Source organism: Staurois parvus, unplaced genomic scaffold, assembly GCF_062004578.1.
Source record: "Staurois parvus isolate SC_StPar_1 unplaced genomic scaffold, SC_StPar_1.0 ptg000282l, whole genome shotgun sequence".
NCBI classification, from domain to species: domain Eukaryota; kingdom Metazoa; phylum Chordata; class Amphibia; order Anura; family Ranidae; genus Staurois; species Staurois parvus.
This window is the reverse complement of record NW_028318078.1, coordinates 7,872,619-7,891,830: the sequence shown is the minus strand read 5'-3', so window position 1 is coordinate 7,891,830 and position 19,212 is coordinate 7,872,619. Positions and strand designations below refer to the sequence as shown.

At 44.2% G+C, this 19,212-nt stretch overlaps 1 protein-coding gene across 2 annotated transcripts in view; it reads right to left on the bottom strand.

Moving 5' to 3' along the window:
• The window catches only part of APPL1 (adaptor protein, phosphotyrosine interacting with PH domain and leucine zipper 1), an 83,535-nt gene extending 64,963 nt beyond the window's left edge, over nt 1-18,572 (bottom strand). The window contains exons 1-2 of one of the 2 annotated variants that reach the window (XR_016313398.1): nt 18,432-18,500; nt 10,862-10,960 (exon numbers count right to left, since the gene is read on the bottom strand). Coding sequence is in view for 1 of the 2 variants with exons in the window: in XM_089681901.1 (XP_089538027.1) it covers nt 10,862-10,960; nt 18,432-18,485 (153 nt within the window). In the remaining variant the exon portion in view is untranslated. Of the gene's footprint in view, nt 1-10,861; nt 10,961-18,431 lie in introns of both variants that reach the window. The other variant, XM_089681901.1, reaches the window with a different exon arrangement.
• Nucleotides 18,573-19,212: the final 640 nt, after the last annotated feature.

Genomic DNA, 19,212 nt, shown 5'->3' with positions numbered 1-19,212 from the left:
CCATGGGGACGAATGGACCTTCTCATCAGATCCACCTAAAAAACCGACAGGTGGACCTTATCGCAACATCTGTGTGAAAAAAGGGCTAAAGTCAAATGCCTCAGAGCTGTCATCCTAAACACTAGTTTACTAGAAAAAAACTAATTGACTTGTGGAAACAAATGTAGCCAGTCAAGTCCAAAAAGTCTGAATTACTGTCCTACATATGTGTTCCAACAAAGAGACTCAGGTCTTACATGGGTCTTGCTACTTCTAACAGACAAGAACCACTGTATTACTTATAATTACTTTATAGCTTTAGAATATTTCAGGCTGCTAGAAGGTATAAGCCAAGACAACAAGATAACAACAAGAAATGGATCCCTGCTAAGTACTTCATTTTGCTCCTTTTTGGACCCTGTCAGGTTCCTAAACAAATCCAAATGGCAGTTCCCTGTAATAGAAGAGGCAGTATATTCACCTCTCCAGTGGGCTGTCCCTTCCACCTTCAGACGGTCGTCTCTTTAGTTTTCGTCACTTATGGAAGTGTCAACTTCCTGTGTCCCCTACTGCATGCTGTGGTCCCTATCTCTGACCTCTAGGACTCTACAACACTCAGTAGTGATGCATGGCAGGAGGATGAAGCCATGTCACGTGGCGGGGGATGTAGGTATAGGACACTCCCAGAAGAGACTTACAGATTTTGCTTAAAATGGCTGTAAATCTCAGACATGAAATATGAACAAAGCATATCCCTCTATAGTGTGTACTTGTCTCAATCTAGAGCACTAAGTGTCATTTGTGTCTGCTGCTTCATTCCTGTTATCTGTATGAGTCACTTCTGATGAGTTTTCCTGACAAAAATTGTAAAAAATTGGGGAGGGCACAGCCTGTGATTGACAGCCTCTGCTCTGTTCCTATGTGCTGTGTGGAGGGGGTGTGTCCCTTCTCTACAATCAGCTCTCCTAAAAAAGCATAAGCAAATGAATGCTGAAACTCCTGCGCTAGATGATGAGCTCCACAATGTCAGTAACCCCACATGGGAGTACTTTTTGGGAATGCAAGCCTTGCTGCCCTCAATGGACCAGGGAAATCCAAACGAGCACAAAGAGTACAAAGAAACAAACAGAGGGCGCACGGGCCTAGTGGATTACTTTCTAAAAATGAGATTTATTGAATAAAAATAGTATACTCACAAAAGAATAAAATCAAAGGCACATCACAAAAAAGACAGCATGGTCCAATCTCCCTAGATGGTGGCTGTTGGGGGACTGTAGGCCTCCAAATTGCTGACGCGTTTCAAGGCAGAACCTCTTTTTCAGAGCCTTTTAGTCAATAAATCTCATTTTTAGAAGGTAATGCACTAGGCCCGTGCGCCCTCTGCGTGTTTCTTTGCACTCAGAACTCTCCTAGCTGAGTGTAACTTCAGCACCCCACTCCCCTGCTTTTCAGAATTGAATAGCTTTAGAGAAGAGAAACGGGTACAACTTATGTGGGAGGATTTGTTTCTTATGAGGCCAGTCACTTCACTGGGTATATGTAAGAATTTACTACCAATTTAATTGGAATGGTGGAGAAATAAATGATACAGGCCACCAGAGATGTGAGTATTCTACCTCTTCCATTGCAGGTAATGATTATTTGGATTTGTTTTGAGGCATGACAGATACAAATATTCTGTACATTAGAGTACGATAGATTTGACACTTTTATATTGATGTTATATTGATGGAGTCTTGACACCCTCAATCTTCTTCCTGACCTATGAGCAATGAAAGGATCTTTTCTTTTCCTCCATAGAGAAGGGGAAATGTTCACTTTACAATGGTATGATACTCATGGTCTATTAACCGAATTGATCATCTCAAGCTATGATCAGTCTGTTGCATCTCTTGTTTTTATTGGGCTGTGTATGTTCACTGTTAAGCTGGTCATACGCTAATTCAAAATCATTGGTTTTAAGAATGTTCATTTGATTTTCTAATCGTTAGCGAGTTCAAATTGGCATTCACTTTCAATCCCAGCAACTGGAAAATCTGAAGAAGCATGGTGGAATGTTTTTCTTGAGCAAATTAAATGTATGTGTGGACTGCTGTAATAATCTAGACTCCAATCTGTCCTTTCAGCCCCAGGTCCAATTGCTGACAAACTCGTGTAGACTTCACCTCCGCAACATCTCCAAGATACGCCCGTTCCTAACCTCGGAAACCACTAAGCAACTTATCCACTCCACTGGCTTCCCATTGCCCAACAGTTAGAATTTAAAACACTAACAATGACATATAAAGCCATTTATAACACTGCCCCAAACTACATCACCAATCTTGTCTCTAAATACCACCCAAACCGTACTCTCCGCTCCTCGCAAGACCTTCTACTCTCTAGCTCTCTTGTCTCCTCCTCCCATGCTCGTCTCCAGGATTTCTCCAGGGCTTCCCCCATCCTCTGGAACTCCCTACCCCAATCTATCAGACTATCGCCTACTCTGCTCACTTTTAGGCGCACTCTGAAAACCTCTCTCTTCAGGGAAGCCTACCCCGCCCCCAGCTAATACTGGAATCCTCTACTTTTCCAACCACTCCATCCCCCACAGTTATTACCTTTTGTACCACTATCCCCTCCCTCCTAGATTGTAAGCTCCAAGGAGCAGGGCCCTCAAATCCCTCTTGTATTGAACTGTATTGTTACTGTACTGTCTCCCACCATAATGTAAAGCGCTGAGCAAACTGTCGGCGCTATATAAATCCTGTATAATAATAATAATAGTCTGCTGGCAAGGGAAGGATACAAGTCATGTAACTCATGAACCATTTTTACATTTCTAGTTATGTTTATCTGATTGTGAGGACAGGGGCAGACCCGAAAACCTCTTTAAATGACATTTACAGCTAAATCTATTTTGTAACAGGGAAGTGAGATCAAGGCCTGAAGAGCCCAGTCATCGAATAAGCCGCAACAGTCATACAGCAGCAAATATCACACCATCACTTCTCCTTTCTGTGTACACCAGTTACTTGTGGTCGCTGGAAACAAATTGGTTTTCTAAAGAAGAATGTGATCCAAGTCAAATCAGAGTAGTAAACCGAAAGATTTGACAACTGCACCACTGTTCTACCACTACCCACTAAGCGAGAAGTGAAATTTGTTTAAAGACATCTTATGGAATACATCTTAACATGGCTTGTCAGAAAATTCTTCTAACAAAATATTTCACAGAGTATCTAGCAGTTAAAGGGATTGTAAAGTCATATGTATTTAATAAAATAAACAATATGTTATACTTACCTGCTGTGTGCAATGGTATTTCATAAAGAAGCCTCGAACCTCCTCTTCTGGGGTCCTACGCCGGTGCTCCAGGTTCATCCTCTTCTGTGTGCGCCACCATGGCAAGCCACTTGCTATGGGGTGCAGGTGCAGGCTTGCTCCCGAGACGGGCAGTGTGCATCCATAGACACACGCAGTGCAACTTGGCTCCACCCCCGCTCCCTCCTCACTAAATTTGATTGACAGCAGCAGCTTCTGCCTCTGAGTCTTGTGAAGAGAAAACTGTGCTGCTCTTGGGCACAGCGCTGGATCAAGGTAAGACTCGGGTAAGTATTTGGAGGGGGCTAGGCAGGAGCTGATCATTAAAGGTTTTTTACCTTATTGCAGGAAAATATTAAGGTAAAAACCTTATGCCTTTACAACCACTTTAAGGGTTTTAAGGGGAACTACTGGGTTAATACTTTTACACTGTATGTTCACAAGTACTTTAACCTCTTGCACTACAGAGGATTTACCCCCCCCCCCCCCCTTCCTGAACAGACCATTTTTTGCAATACGACATTGTATTACTTTCACTGACAATTGCGCAGTCATGCACCCTAATGAAATGCATGTCCTTTTTTACCCACAAATAGAGCTTTTTGACTATTTGTTATAAAACATATCCAGTAAAAAAAATGTTAAAAATCAAATTTCGTCATATATGTAGGCCAAAATGTATTCTGCTACATGTCTTTGCTAAAAAAAAAATCCCAATACATGTAAATTAATTTGTTTACGTGACAGTTATAGCATCTACAAATGGCGGAATATATACTGGAATTTTTTTTTGCTTTTTTTTATACTAGTAATGGCAGCGATCAGCAACTTATAGGGGGACTGCAGCGGGAATTTTGACACATGGAGGAACTGATTAACTGCCACGGACATCCCCAGTGACACTAATACAGTAATCAGTGTTAATAAAAAGCATTGACACTGTATTAATGACACTGGGCAGGAAGTAGTTAACATCTGGGGCAAACAAAGGGTTAACTGTGTGCTGTTTTACTATGTGTGCTGTGTGTGTTTTACTATGGAAACATACCGCTTTGTATTGCTCTGCAAAGCAGCATGTCGGTGTAACAGCGTATACCCAGAGATGGATGCGGTTCAACCATTTTGGTTTCAACCTCCATCTTAGCAAAGGGGTTAACTGTCCTAACAAATATATTTCTCCCTTATTCTCCCCCCCCCCCTCCCTCTGTGAGAGGCCCAGTGACATATGGCAGTATATGTGTGTGTTAGAAGTGTCACAGGCCAGATCCTAGCAGGAAGCCACGAGGTGCCTCACTGTCCCAAGAAGCTGTACCATTTCCCACCTCGGAAGAGATAAGGTAAGCTTTCTCCGGAGTTGAGAGAGATTCCAACCTCATAAAACTTAACTCAGCGTAGGTGACAGAATCAGATAACCTCGGTTAAAACCATGTTTCCCCTATGTCCCATATCTTGGAATATGAGAGACTTACATAAAAACCAAACATATTGTCAGATGGACAATGAGCAGTTTGATGGGTCACTCGCCTTGTCTCGGACACACAGGAAAGCAGAAAAATAGATCTTGTGAACCGTTTAGTGTACACTTCCATAATTCATATCTAATCAATCCTCAGACTTGTCTGCATAATAATCTACCTGCGGGTCGAATGTCACTTGTACAGATGAAAAGTTATGGGCCAAATATGAGTTATGGGAGATTTCGCTCTATTTGAGGCATCCACCCCTCTTTCCACGCCCTAAGCGGAGATTGGTCCTTGACTGCAGAGCCACCCCCCGCTGGGGACTACAAACCAGGCTGTCAGGCCTAAGATTAAAGTAGTTGAAGAATTCTCTGATTGACCATCGTAACATAGGGAGATCAAAGCACTCTTCTGCTCTGAAACTTGGATCTGCTAACCCAGGACTTTGGCAAGTACCTTAACCCTTTCACCTCTCTCTGATATCTCTTTGCTGTGCTATGGTTCTTTGTATATTTATATACACATATATATATATATATATATATATATATATATATATCTTTTTTCTGTAAATATTTTTATTGCACCCGTTTGACCTTTTAGTAATAAATCTTTCTTTCTGAAAGTGTTGAACTGTTTCTATAGCTCTGTATTGCAATTTACGAATCCCTGCCTCTAAAGAGAACGCTACTGTTTGTTTAACCCTCTGTATACCAGGCCTGTGTTATGACCGTGTTATGCAGTCGATTATTTCAATCATTATAGTGTTATAGCTGATATTGCCAAGTTTCCTCTTTCTCTGTACAAAAAGGAGGTGGTGGCAGTATGAAGGGTTAATTGCGTAATTAACCTGACCCAGTAACAATCGCCCAGGCTGCCGGTACATCGATTGTGGTCCGTTAGCTGGAAAATCGTTTTGCAGGGTGCAGCTGGGTGTGGCATTGTTACGCACGTCACATCGCGGTTTTAGATCGGCTAGTCCTTTGGTCACGAGTTTGGGTGAGAGGGTCTGGGGTCTGACGCCGCGATCGTGACATATTGGTGGCAGCGATCGTGGGATCGTGACAGTCGGTGCTGACAGGGGAGAGATCTGTGTTGTTACATACAGACCTTTCACGTCACTGTTCCTCGGCGATCGCCAGGTGCTGGGGGGGAATCTACAGCTGGGACCCGGTGATCGACAGCTGTAGCTGCTAAAGGCGGAGGAGGTAGAGCAGCACGCGCGCCCCCTACCTGGAGATGCAAAATTACATATATACACACACATACACGTGATTTTGTGCAGCCCTGCCGCTCTGTAACAGTAGTTCTGCTTTAGGGCAACGGGGAAACCGTTAACATCAATATTTTTTTCATGTCGTCCAGTGGTCTGTATTCTGTGCAGTTTGGTTGCAGTGTAATACATTTTACATGTAGTGCAGTAGTATGTTTTACTAGAATTATTATTCAACTCCGACTATGAAACTGCAGCATAGATGAAGCAGTCATGACAGTAGGCAATTGTGGTAAAGTGTAGTAACCAAATCCAGGGTCAGTAACTCAATAAAAGTGTGAATCCTTAGGTGTGTACTGAGTAGTGCCTGGTACAAAAGTTCATCTTATGTAAAAACATATTTACTAACATTCAAATTATTACTAAACCCAGGACCCTGCATTCACTATATCTGGTCTCCCACAGTACACGGAAATGCAATTATTTTAGTAAATATGAACTGCAAAATACCTTTTCTCATCAGCAGTGCACAACAGTCTTGTGACTTCTATCAGGTACCAGCGGAGCACTGGTTAAAGCTTGTAGGAGGAATTTTCATTCTCCTATGACTGTCCTTTGAGGCTGCATAACCTCATGGGGGACTTTGGGGGACTGGCTAAGAACAAAGTTGTGAAGCTGTCTGTAGTGCCAACTATCCATAGGGAAACTCCCATAATGGTCTCTTAGTTTGTACAGGGGAAGAAATCCCCGTTCCTGCACAAACCTGCCAAACTGCATCACGCCATCTGCCGCCCATGTCCTGAAGAAGGAAAGCTGCTCTCCCGGTTCAAACCAGGGGAAACCCCCTAATGGAGCGAGAGGAAAGACCGGGGATGACAAATGGCCATGTCTATTCAGCCCTTCCCAAAGAGTCAGGGCTTGGCATGCAGTGGGAGAGGCAATAGCAGCTAGCCCCCTGAATGAGCGGGGTAGCCATGGATCGTGGGACAAGTTACGACCAGCCAAGCACTTCTCCAGAAGAACCCAAAGTTTATCCTTAACATGGTGATGTCAATCCAAAATCCTCTGTAACACCACGGCCTCGTAGTAGCGGCGAATGGCAGGGATTCCCAGACCACCCATTCGGTTAGGACGTTTCAAAATGTGGAATGCCAAATGGGGGCGAAGCTTGTTCCAGACAAGGCATATAAAAAGACTGTTGAGGCTCAAGAAGAAGGACCGGGGTAATGTTATAGGAATCATTTGTAAGTAAAAGAGGATCCTAGGCAGGATGTTCAGTTTCAAAATGTTTACACGACCTATCCAGGAGAATAAGGCATGTTCCCAATTGGTAAGGTCTGCTCTAATAGTTGTGAGCAACGGGGCATAGTTACAAGAATACAGTTGTGAACAATGAGTCGGAAGATGGATACCCAAATATTTGAGGGGATGCTGGCACCAAATGAATGAAAACAATGCCTGCAACTGTGTTTGCATGCCATCAGGGATGGAGAGAGGCAGTATTTCACATTTACTATAGCTTGTTTTGACGTTAGAGAGTTGATGAAACTCCTGTCACAGTAAAACCACACATACCGAACTTTGTGCATCCAGGTGAATTATACCTTGTTTTTTTTTCAGGACAAATTGAACTTTCTTTAGGTGGTAAATGGTAATGGATATCTCCTGATTTTTTTTTTGATTTTTTTTTTTATTATCAAAGGAAAACTGGTTCAAAATAGTTGTATATTTCTTGCTATTACCATAACCTACCACCAAAGAACAGCTCAAAATAAATTCTCCTGCTCCTGGCAATCACAGCGATTCCACATATGTGTATGTTAGTTGTGGTTTGGACCCATTGTGCAGCCTATAAACAACAGTGTGCATTTTGCTTTTTTTTTATCCTACTTAAAACAAATGGATACTGACACTGGTATTTTTTTTTTTTTTTTTTTTAAATCCTGCCCAAAATATACTGACCATGACCTTTAACCCCTCCTTGACCTAAACACTAACCCTGGCAATGACCTAGGTCAAACCTTGATCTAACAATTTTTTCTTTCCTTACATTTTTTTTTTTGTTTTTGAACACACTTTTATTTAAAACTTTCTCCCTACAAGGAGAGATGCAGTGTATCTCCCCCTCCTTTCAGAGAGAAAGAAAACATAGGGATGGGCTGCACAGTGATTGATCACTATGACAGCCTCTGATTGGCTATCAGATGACCCCGAGACTCCTGGTGAGAGCCCAGTCTCTGTACTGGGAGCACGCTGTGCGGCGCATGCCCAGTACAAAGAAAGATACGCATATATGCTGCCCCAAGGGATAAAGTACCACTTCAGTGAGGACGTATGCATGCTGTTGATGGGAAGAGGTTTAGCTCAGCATTTTGAGGCAATTTTCTGGCAGAAAAAAAAAAACAAACGCTTCTAAATGCCTGTACAAAAACGCTCTATATGAGCGGTTTTTTAAGCCTAGTGTGCATGGACCCTGAGCCCTGGTTCACACTGGTGTGAGTTGCCATGCGATTTGACAGTTCCAAAGTCACACCCTATTGTTGGCAATGGAACCAATCAAACCGATTTTGAAAATAGTTCCTGCACTATTTTCAGTGATGTCAGGTGCGACTTTCATAGACATCTGTACATGAAATTGCGCAGATGTCAGGCACGTCGCACCTGAAATCGCACTGACCTGCGACTTTGAAATTGCGCTACTTCAAGTGAAGTAGTGCGATTTCAAAGTCGCGTTCAGTGTGAACCAGGGCTAAATGTTTTAAGAAAGGCTTTCAAATGAGATGACCTTTTGTACCAGGCGTTCCTCCATACACATCTAAGAATTTACCCCCTGGAGAGCCCTCCCTTTGTCACTATCAGAGAGGTAGCAGCCTAGGACCAGAACAGGTTCCACCTTTACTATGACAACAAACACTTTACTCCTGCGCTAGGAAAGGACTCAGCAGACCCAATAGGAATGTTCTGGAATATGCACCTCTTGCTGCCCTCAACAGACCGGGGTGGTCCGAATACACTGGATACAAATGGAGAAACAGAAAAAGGGAGCACCGACCTAGTGCATTATCGTTTAAAATAATTTATTAAAGAAACAAAAATAGGAATCATACTCACAATGGACATAATAACACAGGCATGTCAAACTGAACAAGGTGTATGATCCAAACAACATCTGAGTCCATACGATGGAACCCTGGATGACCAACTGGCTAACGCGTTTCCTCAGGCTCTGAGGAAGAGGTTGTGTCCTTGAAACGCGTTAGCCAGTTGGTCATCCAGGGTTCCATCGTATGACTCAGATGTTGTTTGAATCATACACCTTGTTCAGTTTGACATGCCTGTGTTATTATGTCCATTGTGAGTATGATACCTATTTTTGTTTCTTTAATAAATTATTTTAAACGATAATGCACCAGGTCGGTGCGCCCTTTTTCTGTTTCTCCATTTGTATCCACCTTTACTATTATTCAACCATGGATCTGCTTCTTTGTAGGAAAAATCCCTTTATAGTAGACCCATCGCAATCAACTGTTTGCATACACATAAGTGATTAAAGCATGGAGACGGGTTAGAGCCTGTCAAGCTGGGGTGGCAACGTGCGGTTTGAAATTTGTCCAGCCCCTGCAGAACCCACTGAATTTCAATCAGTGAATGACCAACTTTATATTTCAGTTTTGTGTTGTTGTGAGAAAGCTGAATCATGTGCTGGCAATATACAGCACCTGAGGACCCCAGAAACTAGACAACAGAGGCAAAACCACAACTAAAGCCATACTAGCACCAAATGATGATGTCACACCTTGCTGCTGTGCTTCCTATAAAAAACAACAAATTACAGATCACCTTGAGAGTGACTCCTTTGTTACTGCTTTGTAGGAAGGGTGCTGACACAAACCCCTGCTGGGAAACATTGAAGCTGGGGTGTCTGAGAGATATAAGAACCTAGTCCAGTGGTGGGCAACCTTTTTTTTCAACTGAGCCAAATCTCGCCAAAACCACGATTGAAATTTATTTTGAGAGCCACATTTTTAAAACTGAAAATACATCCCCCATATAGTAATTCATCCCCCATATAGTAATTCATCCCCCATAGTAATTCATCCCCCATATAGTAATTCATCCCCCATATAGTAATTCATCCCCCATAGTAATTCATCCCCCATATAGTAATTCATCCCCCATAGTAATTCATCCCCCATAGTAATTCATCCCCCATATAGTAATTCATCCCCCATATAGTAATTCATCCCCCATAGTAATTAATCCCCCATATAGTAATTCATCCCCCATAGTAATTCATCCCCCATATAGTAATTCATCCCCCATATAGTAATTCATCCCCCATATAGTAATTCATCCCCCCATAGTAATTCATCCCCCATATAGTAATTCATCCCCCCTATAGTAATTCATTCCCGATATTGTGTCAATTCACTTACCTTTGCTCCGCGCGTTCCTCTCGCCGTGTTCCCGCGCCGTTCCGGTCTTCAGGGCGGACTGTGAGAGGAGTTCGTCACGCTGCCCCGCCTACATCCTGGCTGCCCCGCCTACATCCTGACAGCCAATGTTTGCCACGCTCCGCGGGCCGGATTAAAAGGTCCGCCAGGCCGTAGTTTGCCCATTGCTGGGCTAGCTGCAGAGTCCTGACTTTTGGGGCGGCCGCCCGAGAGGAGGGAGGGGAGCGGGCGCCCGGCACACAGAAGAGCCGCATTAAAGTGTGTAAAGAGCCGCATGTGGCTCGCGAGCCGCGGCTTGCCGACCACTGACCTAGTCATTTATTCATCAAGTGGTGCCTGTTCAAGTCTACAATATCAGTTTTGGGTTCACTGGTTTATAAACTATATCAAGTTCCATTTTTGATGATATAAACTAATAACCTGCTGAAGATAAGGCGGTTTAGATTCCATACCTGAGCATCATAAATCCTACGCATAGCATTATACAGCTGACTGCAGTAACTGGAGATTGCAGCTGCATCTTCTTCGAAAACTCCCAGAAGAGACCGAGTCTAAAAATGGAAGAACACAATGAGTTTCAAGAAAACAACACAAGTTCTCCAAAGAAAGATATTGGTTTTGCCACTATACTATACATCCAACCAGCAATGTCGAAGATCAATCACAAGTCCTAGGATATTGGAGAGGCATGTGTGCAACAGGAACCTCAAACTCACTACTCTGGTTAAATTAAAAGTAAAAGATTAAAGTGGTTGTAGACCTCACACGTGAAATCTGAACAAAGCATGTAGTGTGTATCAATTGAGAGCACTGTATCATTTCTCTCAGCTGCCTCCTTCCTCTATCAGCATGAATCATTTCTGACAAAGTTTCCTGACACCATGAGAAAAAAGATGACAGGGGAGGGACCTTCAGCACACAGCCTGTGACTGACAGCCATAGCGCTCTTCCTGTGTGAAGAAGGGGTGTGTCCCTTCACACCAATCAGTTCTCAGCTCCCTTGAACTCCGAAGTGTGCAATTTCAGCTCTCCACCCTCTGCTTTCAGAAAGCTCAGACAAGCTTTATAAATTCAGCACTTTGAACTGCTTTAGAGAAGCAAAACAGCAGATAAACAGGTACAACCTACGTAGGATTTGTCTTATCTCTGTGTATCACCTGAGGCCACTCACTTCACTTGGTATTTATAAGGGATTATAACCATTTTAAAAAGGGATATTAAAGGCAAGTTTAAAAAAATCAAACAAACATGTCATACTTTCCTGCTCTGTGCAGTAGTTTTGCACAGAGCAGCCCTGATCCTCCTCTTCTCGGGTCCACTGTCGGCACTCCTGGACTCCCTTCTTCCATGTGCCCCCACAGCAAGCAGCTTGCAATGGGTGCTCCCGAGTCACTGCTCTCAGCGTCCATTCACACATAGAACTGTGGTCTGGCCCGCCCCTTCTTTCTCCTCATTGGCTCAATGGCTGCAATTGACAGCAGTGAGAGCCAATGGCTCCCACTGTGGTCTCAGCCAATGAGGAGGGAGAGTCCCCAGAGAGCTGAGGCTCTTGTGCACATCACTGAATCATGATGGAGCTCAGGTAGGTATTAGGGAGGGCTGCGGCGCTGCTGCACACAGAAGATTTTTACCTTCATGCAAAGAATATATGAAGGTAAAAAAAAAAACCTGAGCCTTTACAACCACTTTAACTCCAGAAAGATATAAAATAATCATTTATTCCATTTAGGGGATCAGTAAGGATTTCTTTCCTCCCATTGGAGCAAACTGCACCATGCTTTATAAGGGTTTATTTTGCCTTCCTCTGGATCTACTGTAGGTATAGGAGGTCTATTTATGGAAGTCTTCTAATTATGTATTCTTTTTTCTTTGGTTGAACGCAACAGATTTGTCAATTTTCAACCTAAGTACTTGTTTAGATGTGCGGTCAGAGGGTGGTAAAAGCAGGCCGTGGAGCCACAATTTTATCCTCTACCCCGACCGCCACCTACACAAAGATATGCTTTGCTTTTAGCTCAGTGGGCAGTGCTGCCGCAGAATGCGACCCATTCAAGTGAATGGGCCTGTGCCACAACTGCCCTGCAACCACATACAATGCACACGGTTGCAGTTGGCATTTTTAGGGTTAAGACAGGTCAATCAACCCCTGAAAAACAATCCACCACAAATCATTTTTCAGAGGGGTGGCAGTGACAGCTGCATGTTAGAACGAGCCTTTAAGCTGGCCACAGGGAGTTCAAAATACAGGCAGTACAGCAAGGACCAGCCAAATGTCAGTCAGTGTGTGCCCATCCCTGCTTGACACAAGTCTTGCATGTAGGGACTAGAGTTGTGTCTCTCAACATTATGTTCATCAACAGAAACACACAGCCTCAGAGCCTAGGACAGCAAGTTATTTCCCTGCTCCCCCTCCCCCCTTCTCCAAATTAAAATACTGGCTTGGCTCCAGACCGCACTATCCACCGTTAACTCTTTCCTGTGGAGACCAGAAGTTAAGGAAAGCAGCACTGAGAGAGCAGGAGCCAACTAACTTAAAAGTGCTGGGGTAAGAATCTGAACAAATAGTTCACTGGGGAATGTTTATTTTATTGTGCCCAAGGTTACAAGATAAAAAACACTGATTGTGTAATACTACTTTTATTCCAGAAAAAAAATGTATTCCAGTAATGGATTGATGCCTGTGCTATCTGGGAGAGGTTCCTGAATCAAAGGCTTAACACAATTATAAATCTTTAACAGATCACCTTCTTTTATTCCTCGTCTGTAGTCCAGTTTTAAGGAAAACCTGTCATCATTGAACAAATACTGGGGTGGCCATTGCTGACCTCTTTCTGAAAATGCTAGTTGCTGTGCTCTGATGGTGATCCACTGGATGCAACACTGTCTAGGTCACCTACCTAAAGCATTTACAGGTGAAACTCAAAAAATTAGAATATCGTGCAAAAGTTCATTTATTTCAGTAATGCAACTTAAAATGTGAAACTAATATATGAGATAGACTCATTACATGCAAAGCAAGATAGTTCAAGCCGTGATTTGTCATAATTGTGATGATTATGGCTTACAGCTCATGAAAACCCCAAATCCACAATCTCAGAAAATTAGAATATTGTGAAAAGGTGCAATATTCTAGGCTCAAAGTGTCCCACTCTAATCAGCTAATTAAGCCATAAGAGCTGCAAAGGGTTCCTGAGCCTTTAAATGGTCTCTCAGTCTGGTTCAGTAGGAATCACAATCATGGGAAAGACTGCTGACCTGACAGTTGTGCAGAAAACCATCATTGACACCCTCCATAAGGAGGGAAAGCCTCAAAAGGTAATTGCAAAAGAAGTTGGATGTTCCTAAAGTGCTGTATCAAAGCACATTAATAGAAGGTTATGTGGAAGGGAAAAGTGTAGAAGAAAAAGGTTCACAAGCAGCAGGGATGACTGCAACCTGGAGAGGATTGTCAGGAAAAGGCCATTCAAAAGAGTTGGGGACTTGCACAAGGAGTGGACTGAGGCTGGAGTCAGTGCATCAAGAGCCACCACACACACACAGACAGATCCTGGACGTGGGCTTCAAACGTCGTATTCCTCTTCTCAAGCCGCTCCTGAACAACAAACAACGTCAGAAGTGTCTTACCTGGGCTAAAGAAAAACAGACCTGGTCTGTGCTCAGTGGTTCAAAGTCCTCTTTTCTGATGAGAGCAACTTTTGCATCTCATTTGGAAACAAAGGACCCAGAGTATGGAGGAAGAATGGAGAGGCACACACTGCAAGATGCTTGAAGTCCAGTGTGAAGTTTCCACAGTCTGTGTTGATTTGGGGAGCCATGTCATCTGCTGGTGTTGGTCCACTGTGCTTCATTAGGTCCAGGGTCAACGCAGCCGTCTACCAGGAGATTTTGAAGCACTTCATGCTTCCTTCCACAGACGAGCTTTATGGGGATGCTGACTTCATTTTCCAGCAGGACTTGGCACCTGCCCACACTGCCAAAAGCCCCAAAACCTGGTTCAATGACCGTGGGATTACTGTGCTTGATTGGCCAGCAAACTCGCCTGACCTGAACCCCATAGAGAATCTATGGGGCATTGCCAAGAGAAAGATGAGAGACATGAGACCGAACAATGCAGAAGAGCTGAAGCTTGAAGCATCCTGGTCTTCCATAAAACCTCAGCAGTGCCACAGGCTGATAGCTTCCATGCCACGCCGCATTGAGGCAGTAATTGCTGCAAAAGGGGCCCAAACCAAGTACTGAGTACATATGCATGCTTAGACTTTTCAGAGGTCCGATATTGTTCTATGTACAATCCTTGTTTTATTGATTGCATGTAATATTCTCATTTTCTGAGATTGTGGATTTGGGGTTTTCATGAGCTGCAAGCCAAAATCATCACAATTATGACAAATCACGGCTTGAACTATCTTGCTTTGCATGTAATGAGTCTATCTTATATTAGTTTCACCTTTTAAGTTGCATTACTGAAATAAACTTTTGCACGATATTCTAATTTTTCGAGTTTCACCTGTATGTACGCACCTCAGGTAAGTCTGAGAACAGACAAAACTCCTATATTGATTCCGGATCAGTAGCAATGTCTCCTGGAAAAGCGAAGGGTCCAAAATCCAAAGAGAATGTGCTACTGCACTGTACAGGAGAACAGCCTCACAAGGTCTGGAAGCCAAGGTCTGCTGTACAGTAAGTACCTTGTACTTTTTCTCCGGTTTCCTTTTTGCAGGCTCCACTTAGTAATTTTAGATTGAATAGGAAGGTTGGAGGCTGATAGGGACTAGGTCTTTATTTATTTCAGGTACTTATATAGAGCCATCAATTTATGCAGCACTTTACATATATATTGTACATTCATCAGTCCCTAACCCTCAAGGGGTGTACAATCTAAGGTTTCTAACTCACATTCATACATACACATATTAGGGCCAATTTAGACAGGAGCCAATGAAGTTACCAGCATGTCTTTGGAGTGTGAGAGAAAACCGGAAACCCCGGAGGAAACCAATGCAGGTACAGGCAGAACATGTAAACTCTAGGCAGGTGGCATCACGGTTGGAATTTGATCCAACAACCCTGGTGCTACTAGCCGGAAATGCTAACCACTTAACCACCGTATTTGGGAAAGGTCTGCTTTAAAGTGATTGTAAACCTGAGACAGGAAATATGAACAAAGCATATTCTTTTATAGTGTGTACTTGTCTCAATCCAAAGCATGGAGTATCATTTCTCTCTGGTGCCTTGTTTCTCTACAATCTGCATGACTATCTTCTGACAAGTTTTCCTGACACCAAAAGAAAAAGGTGACAGGAGAGAGAGCTACAGCACACAGCCTGTGATTGACAGCCTCAGCTATGTTCCTGTGTGCTGAGTGAAGGGAGGTGTGTCTCTTTCCTCTAATCAGGGCTCAAAGCTCCTGTTAATGAGCTCTGCAGAGTGTAATTTCTGCTCCCCGCCGTCTGCTTTCTGAAAACTCAGATAAGCTGTATAAATTCTGTACTATCAATGGATGTAGAGAATAGAACACTGCAGATAGGATTTGTTTCATCTCTGTGTATCACCTGAGGCCAGTCACTACACTGGGTATGTGTAGAGTTTACAACCCCTTTAAGGAGTATGATCAGTACAATTCAGTTTCCATGATTTATCTGATGAGTGTTATCTAAACCCTTGAACAAAAATGTAAGATACAGCAGCTTATCAATCTTTAGATGTGCAGCTGCATTCCTTTTTTCCTTTCTAGATTCTTTGTTCTTTATTTTCACCTGGTGATTCTGCCAATAACACATTTGCTGTCCTATGGTGACAAAGCTCACTCAGTGTACTGCATCCATAGAGGAACAACGCTGTCACCATAGGCCAGAATAACTAAGACTACAAAACACCTCCCCTCTCCTTATTTCCAGAACATAGGTGGAAGATGTTCTGTGGTTACCGTAAAATAGGATCGCACTGGATTTCTGGCAGGATCAACGGGTATTTTTTTTCTACACTTATCAAATGCACATAACAAAATGCTTTCATTGGTAAATTTAACAGACCAAGAGGACCAAATAAGAGAAGCTCATTGTTAGGATTTACATATACTTTAAGGGCTCATTTACACTAGCAGCAAAGACTGCCACTCCTCTGAAAAGCGATCCATCACAAACGACTTACTAACCGCTAAAACCAATGGTCACTCTTCCGTACTTTTACTCTTGGACCTCTCCGCTGCCTTTGACACAGTTGACCACCCTCTCCACCTCAAAAAACTCTACTTGGTATCCATGACTGTACTCTCCATTGGTTTGAATCTTACCTATCTCTCCGCACCTTCAGTGTCACTTACAACTCTACTTCCTCCTCTTACTGCCGGGGTCCCCCAAGATTCTGTCCTTGGACCTCTCCTATTCTCCATCTACACTTCTTCCTTGGGTCAGCTGATAGCTTCCCATGGTTTCCAATACCATTTCTATGCTGGTGACACACAAATCTACCTCTTTACTCCTCAGCTCACCCCATCCGTTTCCTCACTTATCACCGATTTACTATCAGACATATCAGACTGGATGTCACACCACTTCTTAAAAGTCAATCTATCCAAAACTGAGCTTGTAATTCCCTCCCCCACGTGACTCTTCCCCTGATTTCTCAGTCAGGATCAATAGCACCACTATCAAGCCATCCAAAGTATGTTTGCCCGAGCTGACAGGGAGAACTGTTGATAAACAAAACAGTCCTCCTCCACGTCGGAGATCTTTTGAAATCACCGGTAATTACCAGGCGGGATCTGGTGATTGACAGCCGCAAATGGCGGTGTGAGTAGGGTGTGCGCCCCCTACATGCAAATGCAAAATCAGTAAATATACGTGATTTTGCGCACCCGTGCCACCCTGTAGTAGTATTTCTGCTATATGGTGGACAGGAAGCGGTTAAAGGGATGAGTTGAAGTTCTGCTAGGAACAACTCTGCACCGGACCACCACAAACAATATTTAATTCATAGCAAACCCCCATCCATCCATGTCTCCATGCTTTGCTGAGAAATCACTTTGAAAAACACCTCCTTAGCAGGGGCGGACTGACCATTTGGAAACTCGAGCACTGCCCTAGGGCCCGGGGTCAGTAGGGGGCCCCATGAGACGCCTCTGGTACCTTTTTCATAGGCTATTTTGAGTTTGGGCAAGGACACAGGGGCCCCATGATCCCCTATTGCCCGGGGGCCCCATGAGTTGTCAGTCCGCCCCTGCTCCTAGCATTTCTAGCTGTGGCCATCTTGAGTAAGGGCAGATGACTCATGTAGCATTTACTTCCTGGAATCCATCTGCCCCTCCTGAATGCACCTGGGATGTATGATGTCATTTGCCTAGGCATGGAAACCAGGAAGTAACTGAAGAAAATACATTGAAAACAAGTAAATCTGATATACATTCCTATCGATTTACTAATGCTAGCAGCATAGGATTAAGAGTCCATGTTGATTGAGAGAGTGAAGTTCCGCTTTAACCATCACCCATTCTGTCCAAACTAAAAAAGGTTTTGGCTTTTGACATACTTTAACCCCTTCCAGCCCAGCCCCAGCATTCCTTTAGGGGGGTCTTTTTGGAGGGACTACCCGATCACATGACCGTTGTGATTGGCTGCCACAGGGGTCACATGATCAGAAGCCGCTCAGGATTATGACTAGAGACCGCCAGCTGGGTCCCCGTGCTGGGAGTCTGCTAAGTAACCGTGGCCAGACGTGCACACATGTGTGTTAATTGGACAGCGAAAGGTTCATGGATAATACAGGTTTTGCCCTGTGTTCAAGACTGATGAGGGGCCCCGGGGTGTCAAGTTGGGCCCCTGTCTATCTGCTTCCATAGCTCAGCTGTGATTGGTTGATTCAGCAAAGGAAAGCAGCACAGACTTCCTCTACTGAAGGGCCATATAATGCCTCCAAGAGAAGTCAATGGCCTCCCAGCACATGACTTCACACTCCCATACATCACTGAGTCACTGACACCCACCCCCCACTGCCATGGTAACCCCGCCCAGCCACGCCTCTGACCTGGGGACTGTCCTCCAGCGTCTCCTCGATGGGCAACTTGTCAATACCGAGCATGGCTGGGGGCAACCTGGGGAGACGACAACTGAACCGGGGCGACAGTCACAGCAGCTGATCTGTATCCAGGAGCACACACAGCGGATGTCCCGCCTCGCCGGGTGCTCATTGGGTGCACTGCGCTGTCTTTCAGATGATCTGCGATCCAGTTGGTTCCTAGAGCCGTCCATCACGTCCTGTAACTAAGGGGCCGGGATACTAGCAAGTTGTCGCGATGACGAGAGGACGCCAATGCCAGGGGGGGTGGGAGGAGCTTAGGTGAGGAATGACAGCTGATACAATGTGACAGAGCCGACACAACAACACGGGGCGGGAGGTAGACTCCGGGGAAGGAGAGACGTGCGGAGAGGAGCGCAGGGCTGCATGCGTGTGCACGAGAAAACATACATGATTTTACTTTTCTTAGTTTGGAACTTCACTCCCCCCTCCCCCCCTCCAGGTTAATTTCTCTTTAACCCCTTGTCTCCTGGGTTGTGTTTAAATGGCATTGTCATACATGTAATGACTGCAGAGTTGTCCTGCTGTGATCCATCCAGGGGCGGACTGACAACTCATGGGGCCCCCGGGCAATAGGAGATCATGGTGCCCATGTGTCCTTGCCCAAACTCAAAAAGCCTATGAAAAAGGTACCAGGGGCATCTCATGGGGCCCCCTACTGACCCCGGACCCTCGGGCAGTGCCCGAGTTTCCAAATGGTCAGTCCGCCACTGGATCCATCACACCACCA